This window comes from Trachypithecus francoisi, unplaced genomic scaffold (genome assembly GCF_009764315.1).
Source record: "Trachypithecus francoisi isolate TF-2019V2 unplaced genomic scaffold, Tfra_2.0 Lachesis_group6, whole genome shotgun sequence".
In the NCBI taxonomy this organism is placed as follows: domain Eukaryota; kingdom Metazoa; phylum Chordata; class Mammalia; order Primates; family Cercopithecidae; genus Trachypithecus; species Trachypithecus francoisi.
The window spans coordinates 40,717,821-40,741,423 of NW_022681471.1; the positions used below are offsets into that span (position 1 = coordinate 40,717,821).

General features: G+C 37.5%; 1 protein-coding gene across 12 annotated transcripts in view; it reads right to left on the reverse strand.

Moving 5' to 3' along the window:
• Nucleotides 1–5,698: 5,698 nt before the first annotated feature.
• ALG13 (ALG13 UDP-N-acetylglucosaminyltransferase subunit) overlaps nucleotides 5,699–23,603 on the reverse strand; it is an 89,359-nt gene continuing 71,454 nt past the window's right edge. For 8 of the 12 annotated variants that reach the window (XM_033200876.1, XM_033200875.1, XM_033200878.1 and 5 more), the window contains 4 exons: nucleotides 23,006–23,236; nucleotides 13,377–13,417; nucleotides 8,447–8,624; nucleotides 5,699–6,614 (listed from right to left, as the gene is read on the reverse strand). In XM_033200876.1, coding sequence (XP_033056767.1) covers nucleotides 6,349–6,614; nucleotides 8,447–8,624; nucleotides 13,377–13,417; nucleotides 23,006–23,236 — 716 coding nt within the window. In that variant the 3' untranslated portion in view covers nucleotides 5,699–6,348. The remainder of the gene's footprint in view (nucleotides 6,615–8,446; nucleotides 8,625–13,376; nucleotides 13,418–23,005; nucleotides 23,237–23,603) is intronic. The other 4 variants (XM_033200883.1, XM_033200881.1, XM_033200882.1 and 1 more) reach the window with 2 other exon arrangements.

A 23,603-nucleotide genomic window follows, 5' to 3' on the forward strand; every position in this document is an offset into this window, starting at 1 on the left:
CAATGAAATAATATTCAGCAATAAATTTTTGATACACACAACATAATTCCAAATACATTATGCTGAAAGAAGTCTTATACAAGAGAGCATATACTTTCATTTATGTACAGTTAGAAAATCAGAAAACTAATCTATTGGGGAAAAATCAAAACCAAGAGTGGTTACCTAGGGGAATGGGATAGAAACATTTGACTGGGAAGAAGCATGAAGAGACTTTCTGGGGATGATAATGTTATCTTGATCAGGGTTTGGGTTTCACAAGTATTTATCAAACCTCACTGCATCCAACACTTAAGATTTGTGCATTTCACTGCATGTAAACTTTACCTCAAAAGAAAAAAATAACTACTATTGAACTCTAGTTAACAATATGCATGAAATGTTTACAACAGGTAATCTGTACTTAAGTTTGCAATTTTCCTTGAAACACATCAAAAATAAAGACTTATAGATGGATATGTGAAAAAGCAAGTACAGGAAAATGTTAAGTATAGAACTTAGGTAGTAAATATACAGATGTTAACTAAACAATTCATTCAACTTCTCTGTGTTTAAAAGATTTTTATAATAAAATGTTGGAAAAAAAATAAGCAGTGAGTAAAGAAAAAGAACTAAATTAACAAAATCCTATGCCATGTTTCAAAACAACCAGGACAGGAAAAACTTCTCGGGTAGTTGAAGCTATTTTAGCAGAGCTAAAAGGAATTAAAGAAAATCGAACAAACTTCAACTGCTAAAACAAACAAAACAACTGAATATAAAATAGCTTTTTATGAACGTAAAAATTTTCACTTTGAGGTAGCCAATATACCAGAGAAAGGAAATAAAACATTAGTTTAAGTCTAGTATTAGGGTAGAATTTTTTCAGCAATTCTGCAAACAATTTGGAAAAACCTGTATTATATAGTCCGAAAAGAGTCAAAAGTTCTGCAAGAAAGATTTGCTAATTAGGGTGAGGGGACTGACCATCTATATAACACTAATAAATCAATACTATGAACCAATAATGTTTGGCTAGAATAGATTTTAACCTTTTTATTCACTGACTGGTCTGAATTCACAAGAACTGATTCAGTTTAACCTCAATATTGTTTGTAATGACCCCACCCCCTTCACAAAAGGTCTACTCAGTGGCAAGAGACACCTACCAGGAAAAAAACTAAACAATAGTCAGATTTTCTTGTTTCTAAGATCACCCCTCACCAGCGGCCATAAGAAAAAAAGTAAACTCAAAAGTGGTAGTGATCGGCCAGGTGCGGTGGCTCACGCCTATAATCCCAGCACTTTGGGAGGCTGAGGTGGGTGGATCATCTGAGGTCGGGAGTTCGAGACCAGCCTGACAAACATGGAGAAATCCCGTCTCAACTAAAAATACAACATTAGAAGGGTGTGGTGGCGCATGCCTGTAATCCCAGCTACTCCAGAGGCTGAGGCAGGAGAATCACTTGAACCCGGGAAGGGGAGGAGGTTGTGGTGAGCCGAGATCGTACCACTGCACCATTGTTGCCTGGGCAACAAGAGGGAAACTCCTTCACAAAAAAAAAAAAAAAAAAAAGTGGTGATTATTGGGGAAACAATTACTGAAACAGTAAAACCTGAATTGGTTCACTTACCTCAATTAGTTTCCACTACAAATAAATGCTATGTGTTTATTAAAATTGGTTTTACGTGTAGCTAGCAAATATTAATTACAGAATTTCAAGAACCCATTTTCCATCCCATAGCTTTCCCCAAAACTCCAGATGTGTTAAAGGGCGGACCTTATGTGACAGCCTCTCTATAACCTTATAAGTTTAATTCTTTTCAGGATTCAAGATAACATTTCAAAAAACCCAAACTCATACTAACTTCATAAGCAAACATCTCCTCTCCAGATGGCAGGTTACCAAGGTAGTTTTTATTATCAAAAATTTCAAACAAAATAGCATAATGAACCCAAGTTTCAATGATAATTATTCAATGACACACAGCTAGCGTCATGGAATAATTAAGCGAGTGTTCTTTCATCTATAATATTCATCCTGAAATTATTTTGAAGCACCTCCTATAATCACTCTAAAGCAGTTTTAGTCACACAGCAGGTCATTACCTAAACTCAGGTCAATCCTTTCCTGAAGCTACATCTCCCACACACAGGCACCCTCCATGTCCCTGAAAAGTATTTTAGGGAAAACTGCCTTTGGTCATTGAGGTGGAAGAGAAGACAAGTGTTCTAAATCAAGTTGCTCCTACTGAAACTTAACAATCTAGGTAGGATGGAGGGAAACAAGAGGTTGTCTCTTGCTATATAGAGTATCCCTTATCCGAAATGTTTGGTACCAGAAGTGTTTGGAATTTCAAACTTTTTCAGGTTTGAGAATATTTGCTTTATATTTACTGGTTGAGCATTCCTAATTCAAAATTCCAAATTGCCACAAAGAGCATTTTCTTTGAGCAGCAAGTCAGTGCTCTAGAAGTTTCAAATTTTGCAGCATTTCGGATTTTCAGATTAGGGATGCTCATATTAGTTCTGTTGAATTCTGATATAAATTATATGAATTCTTCATTATAAACGTAAATAAAAGGCCTTAAAGAGGTTTCATATGAAATGAACTAAATTTGGCCCAGATTTACAAAAGTCTAGATTAAGTTTATGCTCCACCCTTCCCAATAGACTATATCATTCATTATCTATGGAGATTTGTTTAAGTTCTGAATGTCTGGTGTTCACATAAAAAAAAATCCCATGATTTGTTTATTCTTTTAAATCCAAAGCTTTTAGATCCAAAGGTTACGCCTTGATTATAAGCTTTAAGGAAATGAAAGCTGTTTTAAATTCGTAAGTCTTACATTTCAACAGTAAAACCAACTCAATGTTTTCATCTGCTCTTAATCAAGGCAGAAAGCCACAATCAGGCCGGGCGCGGTGGCTCAAGCCTGTAATCCCAGCACTCGGAGGCCGAGACGGGCGGATCACGAGGTCAGGAGATCGAGACCATCCTGGCTAATATGGTGAAACCCCGTCTCTACTAAAAATACAAAAAACTAGCCGGGCGAGGTGGTGGGCGCCTGTAGTCCCAGCTACTCGGGAGGCTGAGGCAGGAGAATGGCGTAAATCCGGGAGGCGGAGCTTGCAGTGTGCTGAGATCCAGCCACTGCACTCCAGCCTGGGCGACAGAGTGAGACTCCGTCTCAATGAAAAAAAAAAAAGAAAGCCACAATCAGTTTTGAGAATATATACAGCATACAAATGAATTTAATTATTTTTCCTGGCTATGAGAAATTATCCAGCTATTTACCTTTAGCGTAACCAGATTCATGTCAAGAAGGGGCTGTAAGGGTTCCAAACAAACTACAATGCCTTTATATTTCCTTCCCTAAACAATTCTAAATGGATGAAATTTGGTTAAAAGCAGAGAAAAGACAGGATACCTTTTGTAACAAGAGCAACTTAAGAGGTAATCTGTAAAAAGGAGAAGTCTACCACTATGTTTATCCTATATGGTGATTAAGTGTTAGGGTTTTGTTTTGGTTTTCATCACAAAAACCACTTCCTTTTTACCTGGCAGCTGCCTCCAAGAAAGACTGAAGACTTCTGCAGCAGTACAGGTTACCCTCACCTCTACCCCAACAATATGAAGGCCAGGACTCACTCCTTGATTATTTCTTAGAGAAGACTGATTGTAATACATAAACAAAGAGAACTTGTATGATTTAAGCAGGCCATAAACACTGACCTCAATTGATAGTTCACAATCTAGTACACACATTGCTTCCAGGTTACGTTAATGCCAATCATGATTAAATTTCATTAATTGGTAATAGAGCACAAGGCAAGGCAGCATATGTAAAGTTTGAAATAAAAAAAAATCTACTGGAAATCTAAGGCAGATGTGCTTGTCTCAAAACCCGCCAAATTCCAAACCGATATTCTCAAGACTACAATCTTCTAAAACACCCCTTAGAAGCTAGTGAACCACTGACAGCTGAAGACAGAGGACAATCACTTTCTGTGAATTATGTATACTTCAGAAATGTTTGCACATTCAAAAAATGTTGGGAAGGGGCTATTCCATGTTATAAGCTTGACTAAAATAAACCTTTATGCAAAACACAATTTGCAGGCTGCATAAATTGAGAACCCAGGAGGTTAGCAGAGAAGTTAAAACACTAATACACACAGTTGGTTGTTATAAAACATTAGTGCACTGCCATCCACCTTAAGTTGTCAGATGCTAACTTGTAGTGCAAGGCCTTCTTAAAATCAAGGATACAAAAACAAATCCAATCAGTACTATTATGAAGCAGAACCCTTTACTACATTGGCTTATTCAGAACTCATCAATATCAATCATCTTGAGAACAGTACATTGAAGATACATCTTCTTTGCAATGTTCCACTCCAGTACCTTCAACTGTTCAAGTACTTCAAGCCCTGATGTCTCAAATTGTTCTTTTTGGCCAGGGTGTAGCCACAGGGGGAAAGGAGAGACTGATTCACAAACATAAATAACCTTTTAAGAAAGTGATATAAATAGGTTTTGTGGCAACCAAAGAACACTTTTTAAATAGCTGTTTGTCAGGTGAGACAGAGCAAAGCATTCAGGATGATTTTCCCCTCAGAGAAGAACTGATCAATACAGGACATCTTGTGGTCTTCAGATAGATGAAAGGGAGAAGGCAAAAAAGGATGATGAAATGTATCTCACAGCAAGCCAAAGACAAGCCAGCCTTCAGAGATACAAGATTAAGTCTAAATACAAAAACGGTTAAGATGTGACAATGTCTGGACTCAGAAAACAATAACCCCGAATGAAGGCCTCAGTAGCAAGTTTTTCTCTGACCTTCTCCTGCCCTCCTGTCTCAGTCTCCTTCTTCCCCAAAGCTAGCCATAGAAACTAGAATCCCTCTTCCCCAAGGTGGGTCATAGAAACCAGAACCCCTTTTTCCTGAAAGCCAGCCACAAAACCTAAAAATATTACTCTAACTTTTCTAAAATCTAAAAATATTACTCCACCTTTCTGTGTAAAAACTGGCCATAAAAAAATTTATCTGATCTACCTGGTTTGACTGTCATAAGACCCCCTATTCCAGAGAGGATCCTGTCCCACACCCAGAAGGAAGGAATGTGTGCTCAGAGAGGCCAAGAACACGAATAAGCCTTGTTGAGTTTACCTTACTCAAGTCCATTAGCAGATCATACCCTTTTTGTCCAATTATATTTCTACATGGCTGTCCATACTTCGTTGAACCTAAGCATAAAAATGGACAATTTCCCCTGTATTTTTGGGTCTTCATTCTGAAGGTTCCCGTGTACACATTAAAATTTGTATGCCCTTTCTCCTCTTTACCTGCCTTTTGTGAGCTTTCGGTGAACCTTTAGAGGGTGAAGGAGTTTTCCCTTGGCCCCTATAACTATTGAAAGTATAGGACAATGAGAAGTCTAAAGTTCTATAAGAGGGTTATAGATGCTTTAAAAAACATGCACACACACAAAAGAAACATTTTCCAGAGAAAAGGCATAGATATGGTAGTATGCGCTTCAATGACTCTAGATTAAATAACATCTCAAGTGGCTCTGCAACTACTCCCCACTAGTTCATGCTAAAAATTCACATTCTTTGACAACCAAAATGCCAGAGAAAAAAACATGTTGAAACAATCAAACGTCCGGTACTCTTTGCTGACATGAAAACGCAAAAAGAAAAAATCCCACTTGTTTTGGCAATTTTAAATGCTAATTTTTATTTACTGCTAACTGTGCAAAAGACACCAATTCAATACAGTGCAGTAAAACACTTACATACATCCAGTATTAAACAATAGGGTATGGGATAAATCTAAAGCAGAGAACCATGTGCCTTCAAAACTGATATCACAGAATGCAACTGGCTTCAGACAATTCTCAAGAAACCTGAAGAACTCTTTAATTTAATATTAAGTGAGTTACCCAGAAGCAAAGGCTCTTGGTTTTACTTTCTAGAAAAAAGTGGAAGTTATTCCAATTCTGCATGGTTTAATATGATGTGTGATTTCTGAACCAATGAAATACTTTATATTCATTTTATCAATTGGTACCATCAGCTAATATAAAGCTGACAAATGGCTGACAGGAAAACAGCTGAATACAATGAAGTATGCTCAATATGGGGCTAGTTGTACATCCATCTCAATTTCCTTAGTCACAGCCCAAAATAATATCCCTTTATTTTAAAGTACTATTTTAAATCAAAAGATAAAATAATTTTAAAGACAAATACAATAGTAAATACTAATCACCTAAATCATTTAACCACTAACATAAAAAACTTTCTAAAAACAAAAACAGCAAGAAAATGGCAGTGCAAGAATACTTCATACTGCTGGATCTTACATACCCTGAGGTACATAGTGAGAAGCTGGGGGAGATGGAGCAAGATAGCCAGTTGGCCCAGGATTTATAGCACCATGAATTTGAGAAGAACCACCATATGCTGTACCAACTGGATGCCAGGGGGGAACACAGGAATAATCTGGCACAACTGGGAGGCAGGAGTCAAAACCTGGCAAAGGTGGCTGCCCATAGGGATCTGACATTACTGGATAATAGACTGCTCCATGAGGGACAGATGAAGGATCAGCATTCGTTAAAGTATCTGAAAGAAAGAATGCATACAGTCTACTTTACATACAAGAAGTCACCAAAACAGAACCCCATGCAACATAAGTGGATGTTCTTATGTGTGAAAATAAAATTTATTAACTATAAGAAAGATCACAGCAATTGCAGCAGGAGTACTTTAAATACAAATGACTAAATACGAAAATTTCCAAATTAAAAAACTGTGAAATACATGTGTCAAATCTATTCAACTTATAGACAGCTATCTTTCTGGGATGATTTAGGTATCAACAAGCTAAATACATAAATATTCTCTAGAGTCCTTCTAGTTAAATTCTTATAAGAGGTGGTCACAATTGAGTTATCCAATAGTTTTACAAGAGACATCATCCGAATAACCATTTAGCAATGAAAAACTCAGCTGTCTGGACAGTCTGGTCTATACCTGAAAGTATAATTCTGAAGAGCACCCTAAAAGTGTCATTTCCTGAATGTCGTTAAGATCAAATTTTCATTTCATAGCACTTTTGCCACGAGTCAGTTCCAGTGGAAATAAATGCTGTTTTGATCTTGCTATAACGAGCATACACATTAGACAAAAAAAAAAAAATTCATTACTTGGGCTTAGATTAACTCTGTGAAATTAAGACTGCCACTGCCTCATAGTTAACTACAACTAAAAATAGCTCTATAGAAGGTATATTGCACAAAATTCAAAAAAAAAAAAAAGACTGACAATGTAATATGCTTTAAACAGGGAAGGAAGAGAGAAAGTAGTATTCCTAATATGCACCAGGTAATAGCATACTTATACATAAGGTCCCAATTAGTTCTTGTAACAAGCCTGGCAAGTCAGGTACAAACTCCTGAACTCAGGTGATCCACCTGCCGCAGCTTCCCAAAGTGCTGGGATTACAGGCGTGAATCACCACACCCGGCTCAGTGAAGTGAATACCTAGCCTTTCAGATAATTGTAGATATTCTTTGATGCTACACCCAAACTACATAAGTGGTAGTTCCTCAAAGGTCAAAATCCTCCTTCACTGAGTTATGCAGATCTTCCAAATGTTGACACATTTCCTCATACAATTTAAGAAACTACATTCAGCTCTACTTATTACAGGAGTTTCAGTTGGTGGTAAGGTGTCAAGCTCATGGTGGAAAATAAATGTTTTCCTAAACTCTAATTTTTTTTGAAAGCTAAAATTGTATCTTTGAAAACAAATATTACTAGTTATTTATCCTAAAGTGACAGGCTCACTTTGCTCACTTAAGAAAATGCCGACCAGATCAACTAAGTGTGAATAATGATAATTTATCCTTCTTTCAAGTCAGCAAGTACAACTCATAACTTAATAGCACAAGTCTTTTTCCTTAAGTTAATCATTATACTTCATTTAGTATGCAGAAGTGTTTTATAAGTAGTTCCATTTTTGTCACAAAGAAAAATACAACTATTCAAGGATAAAAATTTAGTAAAAATGTCTGATTAAACAAAAAAAAATAAGATTGGCATTTTTGTACCATGGGTGTATGGCAGTGAGATAAACACTGATTACTAGCAGAGTCTGGGGCCACTACCAATTTGTGCTTAGGTGCCAGCAGTTTTACCCATCACTGGTTTCTATACCCTCAATGAAAATACAAGCCAGTGAAAGGGGCAAATAAAATCTTAGTATTATTATGAACACTTCTGACCTCATGACTCCCTTGAAAGAGTCTTAGGGACCACAAGAGGTCCACATATCATGCTTTGAGAATCACTGGTGTAGTATATGGACCTGATGAAACATATGAAAGTTATTACTGAACTACACACAATAAAATCCAACTGTCTTTCTTGCTGGAATCTCATTACATACTCACCATTTGCTGATGCTTCCGCCTGTGTGCCATCTTCTCTCCTCACCTCACTGTAGAATTGAGGAACGGTTGGATCTATCAGAGGTGGCTCAGTATAGACTGGATAATTCTCTACATGAAGCTGCTGCTGCTGCATCTGTGGCACATAGACCATGGAGTGCCAGTAGTTGTGGTAATAGCACTTGAGCAAGAAAGGGCAACAAAAAAACAAGAAACTTTACTTTTCTCTATTCCTAACGTAATACAGTTCCCCACAGACAAAAAAAAAAAAAAAAGTAAGAATTGGGCCATGATTTTCAGGTGAGGTAGCAATGACTTTTTTGACCTAAAAACTTGACTGTTTTTAGTCTGTTCTCTATAAGAACAAAACCTTAGTCTGTTCTCTATAAGAACTTCAGGATCTTTTGCAGAATTTGTATCTCATATTTAAACCTAAAAATTCTTTCAGGGAATCGTCTAAAAACCTGTATACAAAGGTGTCTTTTATAGTATTTTTAAAAGCAAAAAACATTGCACATAGTATTTAACAACAGGGAACTGGATAAATTATATACCCGTAATATATACATGCAATGAAAATCATGCTGTAAACTATTTAAAGAAAAAATGCTTGTATTGTTAAAAGATTAAAAAATTATACAGCATAATCCATAGTTTGTAAAATACAAAAGTTGTAAGAAAATATATGAAAGTATACAGTGATCATAGAGGTGATTTTAGTTTTCTTTATACCATAGTTTCAAAATGTACTACAATGGACACCATGATTTCTAATAAGAAAAATATTGAAATATCTATTCAGCATCTCCTGGTATTCCATGATGTAAAAGGCAGGAAAATATTTTTAAATGCCTCAGTGAAATAGATTACAAAGTTTCCACATGCGACTATAATAAACTAACGTAACAGAAGGGGCAAGCGGTTTATCAATTCTTAAAACTGAATTTAGGAAAAATAGTCTCAAAGAACAAAAACCCACTCCATTACTCTTAATTATAGATGTGTACTATTTGGGAAGACAGTTTTCTTGGCACTGACATGTCTAAAGCTTTAGGGAAATCAGTGTCAGGGAATATGAACTAATCTGAGCATTCATCCAGGACAGCATAGAGTTTATCATCATCTGACAGATCTTAAGATGCATTATTCCTTTCAGTTAATGTGCCATGTTGTTACACTTTAAGTCAAGTGTATTTCAGAGGGAAAGTGATCCCTGAAAGACTAAAATAAAAGAGCTCTCACCTCAAATCAGAGACACCTTTCATTGATAAAGACATTTGTCAGTACCCGCCTGCCTCTACAACTCAGGGGAGTGGTGAAAAACCAGTGTTGAACAAGCATCTTTGAACACATGAGTGCTTTAAAAATGCAGCTCTTATTTTTATTTTTATATTTAACTTATTATACGTTCTGGGATACATGTGCAGAACATGCAGGTTTGTTACATGGGTATACATGTGCCATGGCGGTTTGCTACACCCATCAATCCATTATCTACATTAGGTATTTGTCCTAATGCTCTCCCTCCCCTTGTCCCCAACCCCCCAACAGGCCCCGATGTGTGATGTTCACCTCCCTGTGCCCATATGTTCCCACTGTTCAACTCTCACTTATGAGTGAGAACACACAGTGTTTGGTTTTCTGTTTCTGTGTTAGTTTGTGGAGAACGGTTGCCAGCTTCATCCATGTCACTGCAAAGGACACGAACTCAGTCTTTTTTTATGGCTGCATAGTATTCCATGGTGTATGTGTGCCACATTTTCTTTATGCAGTCTATCATTGATGGGCATGTGAGTTGGTTCAAGTCTTTGGTATTGTGAATAGTGCTGCAATAAACATACGTGTGCATGGGTCTTTATAGAATGATTTATAAACCTTTGGGTATATACCCAGTAATGGGATGGCTGGATCAGATTGTATTTCTCATTCTAGATCCCTGAGGAATCGCCACACTGCCTTCCACAATGGTTGAACTAATTTACAATCCAGCCAACAGTGTAAAAGTGTTCCTATTTCTCCACATCCTCTCCAGTATCTGTTGTTTCCTGACTTTTTAATGATTGCCATTCTAACTGGCGTGAGATGGTATCTCATTATGGTTTTGATTTGCATTTCTCTAACGACCAGTGATGATGAGTTTTTCATGTTTGTTGGCCACATAAATGTCTTCTTTTGAAAAGTGTCTGTTCATATTCTTTGCCCACTTTTTATTTCTTATAAATTTGTTTAAGTTCCTTGTAGATTCTGGATATTCGCCCTTTGTCAGATGGATTGCAAAAACTTTCTCCCATTCTGTAGGTTGCCTGTTTCACACTGATAGTTTCTTTTGCTGTGCAGAAGCTCTTTAGTTTAATTAGATCCCACTTGTCAATTTTAGTTTTGCTTTTGTTGCCATTGCTTTTGGTGTTCTAGTCATGAAGTTTTTGCCCATGCCTACGTCCTGAATGGTATTGCCTAGGTCTTCTTCTAGGGTTTTTATGGTTTTAGGTCTTATGTCTAAGTCTTTAATCCATCTTGAGTTAATTCTTGTATAAGGTGTAAGGAATGGGTCCAGTTTCAGTTTTCTGCATATGGTTAGCCAGTTTTCCCAACACCATTTATTAAATAGGGAATCCTTTCCCCATTGCTTGTTTTTGTCAGGTTTGCCAAAGATCAGATGGTTGTAGATCTGTGGCATTATTTCTGAGGTCTCTCTTCTGTTCTGTTGGTCTATATACCTGTTTTGGTACCAGTACCATGCTGTTTTGGTTACTGTGGCCTTGTAAAATAGTTTGAAGTCAGATAGCATGATACCTCCAGCTTTGTCTTTTTTGCTTAGGATTGTCTTGGCTATACGGACTCGTTTTTGGTTTCGTATGAAATTTGAAGTTTTTTCTAATTGAAGAAAATCAATGGTAGTTTAACGGGAATAGCATTGAATCTATCAATTACTTTTGGCAGTATGGTCACTTTCATGATACTGATTTTTCCTATCCATAAGCATGCAATGTTTTTCCCTTTGTTTGTGTCCTCTCTTATTTCGTTGAACAGTGATTTGTAGTTCTCCTTGAAGAGGTCCTTCACATCCCTTGTTAGTTGGATTCCTAGGTATTTTATTCTCTTTGTAGCAATTGTGAATGGGAATTCACTCATGATTTGGCTATTATTAGTGTATAGAAATGCTTGTGATATTTGCACACTGATTTTGTGTTGCACACAAGTTCAGACTTTGCTGAAGTTGCTTATCAGCTTAAGGAGTTTTTGGGATGAGACAATGGGGTTTTTAAAATATACAATCATGTCATCTGCAAACAAAGACAATGTGACTTCCTGTCTTCCTATTCATATACCCTTTCTTTCTTTCTCTTGCCTGACTGCCCTGGCCAGAACTTCCAATACTATGTTGAATAGGAATGGTGAGAGAGGACATCCTTGTCTTGTGCTGGTTTTTCAAAGGGAATGCTTCCAGCTTTTGCCCATTTAGTATGAATAGTTCTTATTATTTTGAGATACGCTCCATTAATACCTAATTTATAGTGAGTTTTTAGCATGAAGGGGTGTTGAATTCTATGGAAGGCCTTTTCTGCATCTATTGAGATAATCAAGTGGTTTTTGTCATTGGTTCTGTTTATGTGATGGATTACATTTATTGATTTGCTTATGTTGAACCACCCTTGCATCCACTTGATTGTGGTGGATAAGCTTTTTAATGTGCTGCTGGATTCGGTTTGCCAGTATTTTATTGAGGATTTTCACATTAATGTTCATCAGGGATACTGGCCTGAAATTTTCTTTTGTTGTGTCTCTGCCAGGTTTTGGTATCAGGATGATGCTGGCTTCATAAAATGAGTTAGGAAGGAGTCCCTCTCTTCTATTGATTGGAATAGTTTCAGAAAGAATGGTACCAGCTCCTCTCTGTACCTCTGGTAGAATTCGGCTGTGAATCCATCTGGTCCTGGACTTCTTTTGGTTGGTAGGCTATTAATTACTGCCTCAATTTCAGAACTTGTTTTTGGTCTACTCAGGGATTCGACTTCTTCCTGCTTTAGTCTTGGGAGCGTGTGTGTGTCCAGGAATTTATCCATTTCTTCTAGATTTTCTAGTTTATTTGCATAGAGGTGTTTATAGTATTCTCTGACGGTAGTTCATGTTCTGTGGTATCATTTTTTATTATGTCTATTTGATCTTCTCTCTTTTCTTCTTTACTCACCTGGCTAATAGTGTATCTATTTTGTTAATCTTTAAAAAAAAAAAAAAAAAAAAACAGCTCCTAGATTCAGATTTTTTGAAGGGTTTTTCGTGTCTCTCTCTCTTTCTTTCAGTTCTGCTCTGATCTTAGTTATTTCTTGTCTTTTGCTAGCTTTTGAATTTGTTTGCTTTTGCTTCTCTAGTTCTTTTAATTGTGATGTTAGGGTGTTGATTTTAGATATTTCCTGGTTTCTCATGTGGGTATTTAGTGCTATAGATTTCTCTCTAAACACTGCTTTAGCTGTGTCTCAGAGATTCTGGTACATTGTGTCTTTTTTCTCATTGGTTTCAAAGAACAAAACACAGTGCCTTAAGTATCTTTGAATCTGTCTAATTTTCACATAAAATGGAAAGATAGTCATAAAAGTATTTTAGGGATAATTCATTTATTTTGAGATAGACCACCACAGTGAAAAGTTAGTATGTAATGTTAAATATGATGGCTAATCTAATATATGCTGAGGTTGTGCTGCTTACAGCCCAGTACTCCTCTCTTCAGTTAATGACTATTTTGTTAAGAGAAACTAAAGCACTGGGAGGCTAAAGCAGACAAATGAACTACATCATCTTCAGAGATCTCTCAGACAGAAATAAAATTTTTAGTCCCCTTAGTGCTTTTGGTTTTTGAAGTTCAAGGGTCTGATTATCAAAACAGTTTATAATTTGAAAATAGGGCTTATCAAAGAAATTTTAACATGGCACTTACCTGCAATCCTAGATTGAAATAGTACTGCAAAACTTTTGTATCTAAAAATAAAAATCAAAAAAATTAGTGACTTGACTGGCATAAGCAATTAGAATTATCTTTTAAAAGCTTTTCTGGCTGGGCGTGGTTGCTCATGCCTGTAATCCCAGCACTTTGGGAGGCCTAGGTGGGCAGATTACTTGAGGTTAGGAGTTCAAGACCATCCTGGCCAACATGGTGAAACCCCGTCTCTACTAAAACTATAAAAATTAGCCGGACGTGGTGGCAGGTGCCTGTAATTCCAGCTACTCAGGAGGCTGAGGCATAAGAATCACTTGAATCTGGGAGGTGGAGGTTGCATAGAGCTGAGATCATGCCACTGTACTCCAGTCTGGGTGACAGAGTGAGACTCCATCTCAAAAAAGAAAAAAAAAGAGCTTTTCTGTTTGAGCATTATTAAGATATCAATGTAATCTTGCCACATTAATACCATTCTCAATTTTACCTTATAGTAAATGACTACTTACCTACCAATATAGGTAAAATTATTTTCTCATCTAAGGTTTAGTTACCAAATAAAATTTTTATTTCTAATCTTAATTTTAGGCAGATGTTAAAAGAATGTCACCTGGGTAATATTTAGGAAGAATCCAATAAAGGCATTTTCCTGTTTGTTTCAAAATGGAATTTTTACTTTAATAAACTTCTAGAACATACGCAATTATTTTGGTCCTCAGTTACTAGCACTTATATACAATACAGACTAATACTCTACTGACAGAGATTAGTGATGCCTGCTGAGACAATTAGAACAATATGAAACAATTCATCCTGTTTTTATTTGCCATGACTGACATACCACCACCAGCACTCCAAAGAGAAGGGCAACGAGCAAGGTAATTTTTCTTGACATTATGAAACTATTTCATAAATGAACAAAAACTGCTTTTAGCATTCCAATTGCACCTCTAAATGTATTTTTATTGCTTGACCTGAGATCCACACATATTTTTATTTACAAAGTAATATAATCTGAGTTCCACTAACAGATGAACTTTTAGAAAACCCCTCTTTAAGTTGGAGACTCCCTACACATACAAATAGATTTATTGCCATTTTTTAAAAAATCAGCTTGTTGGGCAAGGACTTCATGTCTAAAACACCAAAAGCAATGGCAGCAAAAGCCAAAATTGACAAAATGGGATCTAATTAAACTAAAGAGCTTCTGCACAGCAAAAGAAACTACCATCAGAGTGAACAGGCAACCTACAGAATGGGAGAAAATTTTTGCAATCTACCCATCTGACAAAGGGCTAATATCCAGAACCTATAAAGAACTCAATCAAATTTAGAAGAAACAAACAAACAACCCCATGAAAAAGTGGGCAAAGGATATGAACAGACATTTCTCAAAAGAAGACATTCATACAGCCAACAGACACATGAAAAAATGCTCATCATCACTCGCCATCAGAGAAATGCACATCAAAACCACAATGAGATACCATCTCACACCAGTTAGAACGGCAATCATTAAAAAATCAGGAAACAACAGGTGCTGGAGAGGATGTGGAGAAACAGGAACGCTTTTACACTGTTGGTGGGACTGTAAACTAGTTCAACCATTGTGGAAAACAGTGTGGCGATTCCTCAAGGATCTAGAACTAGAAATACCATTTGACCCAACCATACCATTACTGGGGATATACTCAAAGGATTATAAGTCATGCTGCTATAAAGACACATGCACACGTATGTTTATTGCAGCACTATTCACAATAGCAAAGACTTGGAATCAACCCAAATATCCATCAGTGACAGAATGGATGAAGAAAATGTGGCACATACACACCATGGAATACTATGCAGCCATAAAAAATGATGAGTTCATGCCCTTTATAGGGACATGGATGCAGCTGGAAACCATCATCCTCAGCAAACTATCGCAAGAACAGAAAACCAAACACTGCATGTTCTCACTCATAGGTGGGAATTGAACAATGAGATCACTTGGACACAGGAAGGGGAACATCACACACTGGGTCCTATTGTGGGGAGAGGGGAGGAGGAGGGATAGCATCAGGAGATATACCTAATGTAAATGACGAGTTAATGGGTGCAGCACACCAACATGGCACATGTATACACATGTAACAAACCTGCACGTTGTGCACATGTACCCTAGAACTTCAATTAAAAAAAAAAAAAAAAAGGCAACCTATGGGAGAAAGACTATAGGTGTTTTTTTTGTTTGTTTGTTTTCTGAGATGGAGTCTTACTCTGTCGCCAGGCTGGAGTATAGCAGTGTGATCTCGTGTCACTGAAACCTCTGCCTCCTGGGTTCAAGAGATTCTCCTGCCTCAGCCTCCCGAATAGCTGGGACTACAGGCACGCACCACCATGCTCAGCTAACTTTTGTATTTTCAGTAGAGACGGGTTTCACCATGTTAGCCAGGATGGTCTTGATCTCTTGACCTCGTGATCCACCCACCTTGGTCTCCCAAAGTGCTGGGATTACAGGCGTGAGCCACTGCACCCAGCTGTTTTAATTTAATACTTTTGTGCATTTTCAAACTTTTCTACAATGAGCTTTAAAAAGTATAAGCAAAAATGAAAAAGTGAAACCACAAAAAAAAAAAAAAAACAGCTTGTATTTTGACTATTATATAGGAACACAGCAAAAAGCCCAGTGCTCAAGCTACAGAATATTTTAAAAAAATAGCAGGACATAAATTCATGAGTGGCATGGGATTCTACTCCTTGATACATATATGTATCAAATAACTTGTATACACAAATGCACATAGCAATATTAATAGCCAAAAAAGTGAAAGCAACCCAAATGTTCCTCAATAGATAAAATATGATACAGACATACTTTGGAGATATCATGGGTTTGGTTCCAAAAAATAATAAAGCCAATATTGCAAGGAAGTGAGTCACACCAATTTTTTGGTTTCCCAGTGCATATAAAAGTTATGCTTATGGCCGGGTGTGGTGGCTCAGGCCTGTAATCCCAGCACTTTGGGAGGCCGAGGTGGGTGGATCATGAGGTCGGGAGATCGAGACCATTATGGCGAACATGGTGAAACCCCATCTCTACTGAAAATACAAAAATTAGCCAGGTGTGGTAGCACGTGCCTGTAATCCCAGCTACTCAGGAGGCTGAGGCAGGAGAATCGCTTGAACCTGGGAGGTGGAGGTTTCCGAGAGCGGAGATCACGCCACTGCACTCCAGCCTGGCAACAGAGCAAGACTCCATTGCAAAAAAAAAAAAAAAAAGTTATGCTTATACACTATACTGTAGACTTTTAAGAGTGTAATAGTGTTAGGTCTAAGAAAACAATGTACATACCTTAATTTTAAAATTCGTTATTGCTGGCTGGGTACAGTGGCTCACACCTGTAATCCCAGCACCCTGGCAGGCCAAGGCAGGCGAACCACTTGAGGTCAGGAGCTCGAGACCAGCCTGGCCAACATGGAGAAACTCCATTTCTACTAAAAATACAAAAAATTAGCTAGGCATGGTGGTAGGCGCCTGTAACACCACCTACTTGGGAGGCTGAGGCAGGAGAATCGCTTGAGCTCAGGAGGCAGAGGTTGTCGTGAGCCAAGATTGCACCACTGCACTCCAGCCTGGGTGACAGAGACTCCATCTCAAAAATAAATAAATAAATATACAATACTGCTAAAAAAAAAAATGCTGACAGAAATGAAGGGAGAAAAGGGAGAACATGCTGTTGGAAAAATGCCAATAGATTTGCTTGACACACGGTTCTCACAAATCTTCAATTTGTAAAAAAATAAAAAGCACAGTATCTGTAAACCACAATAAAGCAAAGTGCAACAAAATGGAGTACGCCAATACATCCATACAATGGATTCTTTTTGGCCATAAAAAAGAATAAAGTACTGATACATGCGACAACATGAACCTTGAAAATAGTATGCTTAGAGAAAAAAGTTAGTTGCAAAAGCCCACATATTGTATGATTCTATTTACATGAAATGTCCAGAATAGGCAAATCCATGGCCAAACTAGAGGAGTGATTGTTAAGGCCAGGAAGAATGGGGAGCACCTACTAATGAATACATGATATACTCTCAGGGTTAATAGAACTTAGATGGGAGACTGAATGGGGAAAGAATTTGAGTTGAATCACCATGCCAGCAAAGCCTTAGGAGAAGAAAACCTGCTACATAGAGTTCACACAGGAGTAGAAAGAGATAAGGTTGGAATAGAGACTAGATTGTGGAAAGTCATAAATGCCATACTTAGTCTGTTGAACTTTAATCTACAGAAACCAAAGAATCACTGAAGAGTTCTGAGCTAGGAACACACACAAAGTGGAATAGTACCAGAGCAGTGAGACCAATGGAGAAGCTACTCTAACTGTTCAGGGACAAGGTTATAAAGGCATGACCTAGGAAAGAGGCAGTGGGTATTTTTTAAAGACACTCTGTGAAACACTGGTTTTTAATAAGTCAGCCAAGGTTAACATGCAAAAATCAATTTTATTTTTATGTACAGGACAAAATTGGAAAATAAAAGTTTTAAAATTCTATTTACTACAGCTCCAAAAACCCAAATACATAGGAACACATTTAACAGAAGATGTAGAAGACTGCTACATCCAAAAAAAAAAAAAAAAAGTTGAGAAACCAAATGCAACCTAAATAAATTAGCAGGTATACTATGATACCATGTTCATGAATTCAAAGAGACCATACTGTTAAGCACTGGCATTCTCCCCAATTGAGCTATAGATTATAAACACAATTCCTAATTTCCAGAAGGTTTTTTTTTTTTTTTTGGTAAAATTTGATAGTGTAAGAGACATGCAAATGACCCTACCTTACTTCAAACCTTACTAAAAAGACAGTACAGTACTGATGTAAGGATTAAAAAATTGATCAACGCAACAGAAGAGGGCACGAAAATAGACCTGCACTTAAAACAGTCATTTGATTTTTGCCTAAAACACCACAGTGATCCAACGAGCAAAGGAAAATCTTTTGCACAAATGGTACTGCTGGAATACTGGAGATCCATAAAGAAAAAAAAAATCATCTCCACTATCCACAAAAATGAATTTGAAATGGATAGTGGACTTAAACATAAAACTAAATGCACTAAGCTTTTAAAGGAAAACACGGCCGGGCACGGTGGCTCAAGCCTGTAATCCCAGCACTTTGGGAGGCCGAGACGGGCGGATCACGAGGTCAGGAGATCGAGACCATCCTGGCTAACACGATGAAACCCCGTCTCTACTAAAAATACAAAAAAAACTAGCCGGACGAGGTGGCGGGTGCCTGTAGTCCCAGCTACTTGGGAGGCTGAGGCAGGAGAATGGCGTAAACCCGGGAGGTGGAGCTTGCAGTGAGCTGAGATCTGGCCACTGCACTCCAGTCCGGGCGACAGAGCGAGACTCCACCTCAAAAAAAAAAAAAAAAAAAAAAAAGGAAAACACAGGAAACAATCATAATGACTTTGGAGAAAGGCAAATAAGGCAAAGGGTTTTTGTTGTTTTTTAATTTAAGTCAGCGTTTCACTCTGTCGCCCAGGCTGGAGTGCAGTTGCATGATCTCGGCTCAGTACAACCTCCACCTCCTGGGTTCAAGTGATTCTCCTGCCTCAACCTCCCAAGTAGCTAGTATTACAGGCACGCACCACCTCTCCCAGCTAATTTTTGTATTTTTAGTAGAGACAGGGTTTCACCACGTTGGCCAGGCTGGACTCGAACTCCTGACGTCAAGTGATCCACCTGCCTCGGCCTCCGGAAGTGTTAGGATTACAGGTGTGAGCCACCACGCCCGGCCAGTTTCTTAGATTACAGAAAGCAATATATACCAAACAATGATCAATCAGATTTCATCAGAATTAAAATCCTCTACCCATCAAAAGGCACCACGAAGAAAATAGATAAGCCACAGAATAGGAGCAGATACTCACAAAACATACCTGACAAAAGACTAGCATAGAGAATATGTAGAGAACGTCCACAACTCCATAACAAGCACCCAATAAAAAAGAGAGTAGTCAAAATATGTGCACACTTTACAAAAAATATGCAAATGGCCAATAAGCACATGAAAAAAGTACTCAAACAACTGGACATCCACATGCAAAAATATGAATCTACACATACTTTACATACAAAAAAGTCACTAAAAATGGATTGCAGACCTAAAAGTAAAATGCAAAACATAAAAATCCTAGACGATAACACAGGAGAAAATCTAGATGATCCTGAGTCTGGCAATTACTTTTTAGATATAATACCACAGGAATGATCCATAAAAGAAATAATTTATATGTTGGAGTTCTTTAAAAGTAAACACACCTGCTTTGTGAAAGACACTTAAAAGCCACAGGCTTGGAAAAAATATTTGCAAAAGATATACCTGATATAATGGACTGTTACCCAAAATACACAAAGAACTCTTACAACTCAGTAAGTAAACAACTTGAATTAAAAATGGGCCAAACACCTTAACAGATGTTTCACCAAAGATATATAGATGGCAAATAAGCACATGAAAAGATGTTCCACGTCGGATTTCATAAGGGAAATGCAAATTAAAACAATGAGATATCATTACACACCTATCAGAATGGCCAAAATCCAGAACACTGACAATACCAAATACTGGTATGAATGTGGAACTACAGGAACACTCAATTCATTGCTGGTGGGAATGCAAAATGATATAGTCACTCTGGAAGACAGTTTGACAGTTTCTTACAAAATAATACATATTCTAATTCAACAGAGCAATTGTAATCCTTGGTATTTACCCAAAGGAGTTAAAATTATATTTCCACAGGGTGCGGTGGCTGACGCCTGTAGTCTCAGCACTTCGGGAGGCCCAGGTGGGTGGATCACGAGGTCAGGAGTTCAAGACCAGCCTGGCCAACATGGTGAAACCCCATCTCTACTAAAAATACAAAAATTAGCCAGGTGTGGTGGTGGGTGCCTATAATCCCAGCTGCTCAGGAGGCTGAGGCAGGAGAATCGCTTGAGTCCGGGAGGCGAAGGTTGCAGTGAGCCAAGACCGCACCATTGCATTCCAGCTTGGGTGACAGAGCAAGACTCCATCTCTCTATATATATTTCCACAAAAAAGCTTGCATGTGAATGTTTAGGGCAACTGTAACCAAAAGTGGAAGCAACCAAGATGTTATTCAGTAGATGAATGGATCTATAAACTGTGGTACATTCGGATAATGATTTGGTGAGAGCCACTCTGAAAAGGCTAAATACTGCATGACTGCAACTATATGCCATTCTGGAAAAGTCAAAACTACGGAGACAGTAAAAAATCAGTGATTGCCAGGAGTTGGGGGATGAATACTAACAGGCAGAGCACAGATTTCTGGGGTAGAGATGCTCCATTATAGCATTCATGTGATGCTATAATTAAGGATACATGTCATCATTCATTTGTCCAAACTCATGAAAGCGCAAGAGCAAGAATGAACACTAATATAAACTATTGCCCCTGGATGATAATGATGTGCCAAGGTAGGTTCATCATTGTATCAAATATACTACTCTGGTATGGTGGGGGACACTGATAATATGGGAGGCTACGGACATGTGGGGGCTGGTGGAAAAGAGCAAATCCCTATGCCTCCCTCTCAATTTGGCAAGGAACAGAAAACTGCTCTATAAAATAGATTTTTTTTTAAACATGATCAGTCACCAGAATGGATAAAGTTAAAGAGAGTGGCGACAATAATGGTGAGCAAGACAAACTACTGGAATTCTCATATACTGCTGGTGGAAGTGTAACATGGTACAACTTTGGAAAAATGTTTGGCAGTTACTTATAAAAGTAAACACATATCTCTCTATGACCCAGCAATTCCACTGCTAGGTATCTATGCAAGGGAAATAAAAACGTGTGTTTACAAAGACTTTTACAAGAATGTTCATAGTAGCTTTTTTCATAACAGCCCCAAACTGGAAATAGTCCAGCTATCTATCACCAACAGGAGAATGGACAAACTGGAACAGTCATACAATGAAATGCTACTTGGCAATGAAAACAAATGGACTACTGACACATGTAACAACAGACAAATCTCAAAATTATGCCAAGTTTAAGAAGCTTTCTATAAAGATTATATACTATATGATTACATTTCTATAAAATTCTAAAACAGGTAAAACTAATCTATGGTAGAAAAAAGTCCAAACAGTGGTTACCTCTAGGAGGAGCATAGAAAAAACTGGGAAGGAGCATGAGAGAAATTTGTGGGACAATGTTAATACTTTATACCTTGATAGGGATTTGGGTTACACAAGTGCATGCATGCATATGTGAAAACTAAGCTAATGTGCATTTAAGTTTTGTACATTACATGTAAACTGTACATCAAAAGGAAAAAACTACTTAATGATATGTATCCTGAAGTTTTTATGGGAAAGTGTACAAATGTCTACAATTTACTTCTAAATGTATCAAAAAGAAGATGGATTAATAGAGATGAATGGAGGGAAAGATGGATAGATATGTGATAAGGTATAAACGTTAATGATAGAATCTTAGTGATAGATATGACTTCATTTTAAAATTCAACTTGGATGAATATTTGAATATCGTCATAGTAAAATATTGGAAAAATACAAAATCAGCATTATGTGGTGACTAAGTACATCTCGGGCATATGTAGGTAAGGGAAGGAAGAGTAGTAAAGAAATCAGGGTTAGATATTGGGCAAATTAGGTGGAAATGATACCACTATTAACAAAATAAAAAACCAAGGAGAAAAGCCAACGTTTTGTGTGGCCTGGGGAAAAGATAAATATGAGGAATTTCATTATTGAAATGAAAACTAAAAAGCTAAGTGAAAATGTCTAGCAAGTATCTGGAGACAAGTAACTAAAACTTCTGATGCCAAGGCTAGCTAGATTTAGGAATAAACTACATAGAAGTAACAGTGAAGTTTAAAGGTAGGGAAAAAAACAGAAGGGAGTTAAAGAAAATCTTGGTGATTAGCGGTTGGGGAAAAAAAAGCAAAAATAGAGAAGCAGTTAGGAAAACCAAGAAAATGTTATAGCAAGAAAGTATAAGCTACAAACAATTCTCAACTATAATTCTCTTGAGAAATATGCCAAACTGAGGAGTAATAAAGAACCTCCAATGAAAAACTACTCCTTAGATGTTTAAGAAAACAGCTGAAATTCAAGGCAGATAAGACTCCTAATCCCCACTCCCCCAAATCTTTAAAATTCAGTTGAAATTCTAAATATAAAAGACTGCAATAATTCATGCACTTGTGGAAAGAATTTAAGAAATAAAGAAAAATTTGATACCAAGTCCTGTTTTGCAAGAAAAACAGTTAAGAAAAGCAAAGACATTCATTTGAGAATCTTCTTCAGGGTAGGCATGTAGCTACAAACAAAACAAAACAAAACAAAACAGCAGCACACGTCAACTCAACCATCCACTTGTTGATTATGTAGAAGATATTCTCAGTTTTCTGCTTTTAATTGCTCCTTTCCTTAGTCACTTCCAGCATTGTGTTCTCAAGTCAATTTTCATTTGGTTCCCCATTCCCCAATAGGTCAACCAAACACAGATATGCTCTAACAATATTTTTTAAGTCTCAGACCCCTCACCTAAGTCTCAAAATCTACTTACCTTGAGGCAAATCACTGCCACTTGGATCACAGGAATAAGGTGGAGGTGGTAGTGGTGGTGGTGGTTGTAAGTTTGAAGCCTCTCCCACATCAAGAGGAGGAGGAGGAGGAGGAGGAGGAGGAGGTGGTGGTGGTGGTGGTGGCGGTGGTGGTGGTGGTGGTGGTGGTGGTAGAGAGGCACCAGCATGAGGAATAGGAGCAGAATGGCATGGATAGGATGGTGAGGCAATCGCTAACAAAGAAACAAAACATAAAGTAGCAATACACAACTATAACACCTTATGAACAGCAGGCTCATTTACTTTTCTTGTCTCCAGTATGGTCAAGAACTCTTAATTCTTATGGTTTGGCTTTAAAAAAAAACTTGGACAGTCAATTGTCTACATTCTCTTAGACATACCAATGGAGAACTTGTTCATAACAAGTCATTTTGATTTAAGAAAAGTATTGGAAATTAAAAGGGAAAAAACTGGAAGAGGCAGAGCTTTGACTATCAGACTTTGAACATTTAGCTAACAGGTACATAAATAAAACATAATTAAAGCAAAATTTTTACTTAGTTTAATACCCAATGCAAATTTAAGAATGTTTTCAGCAAT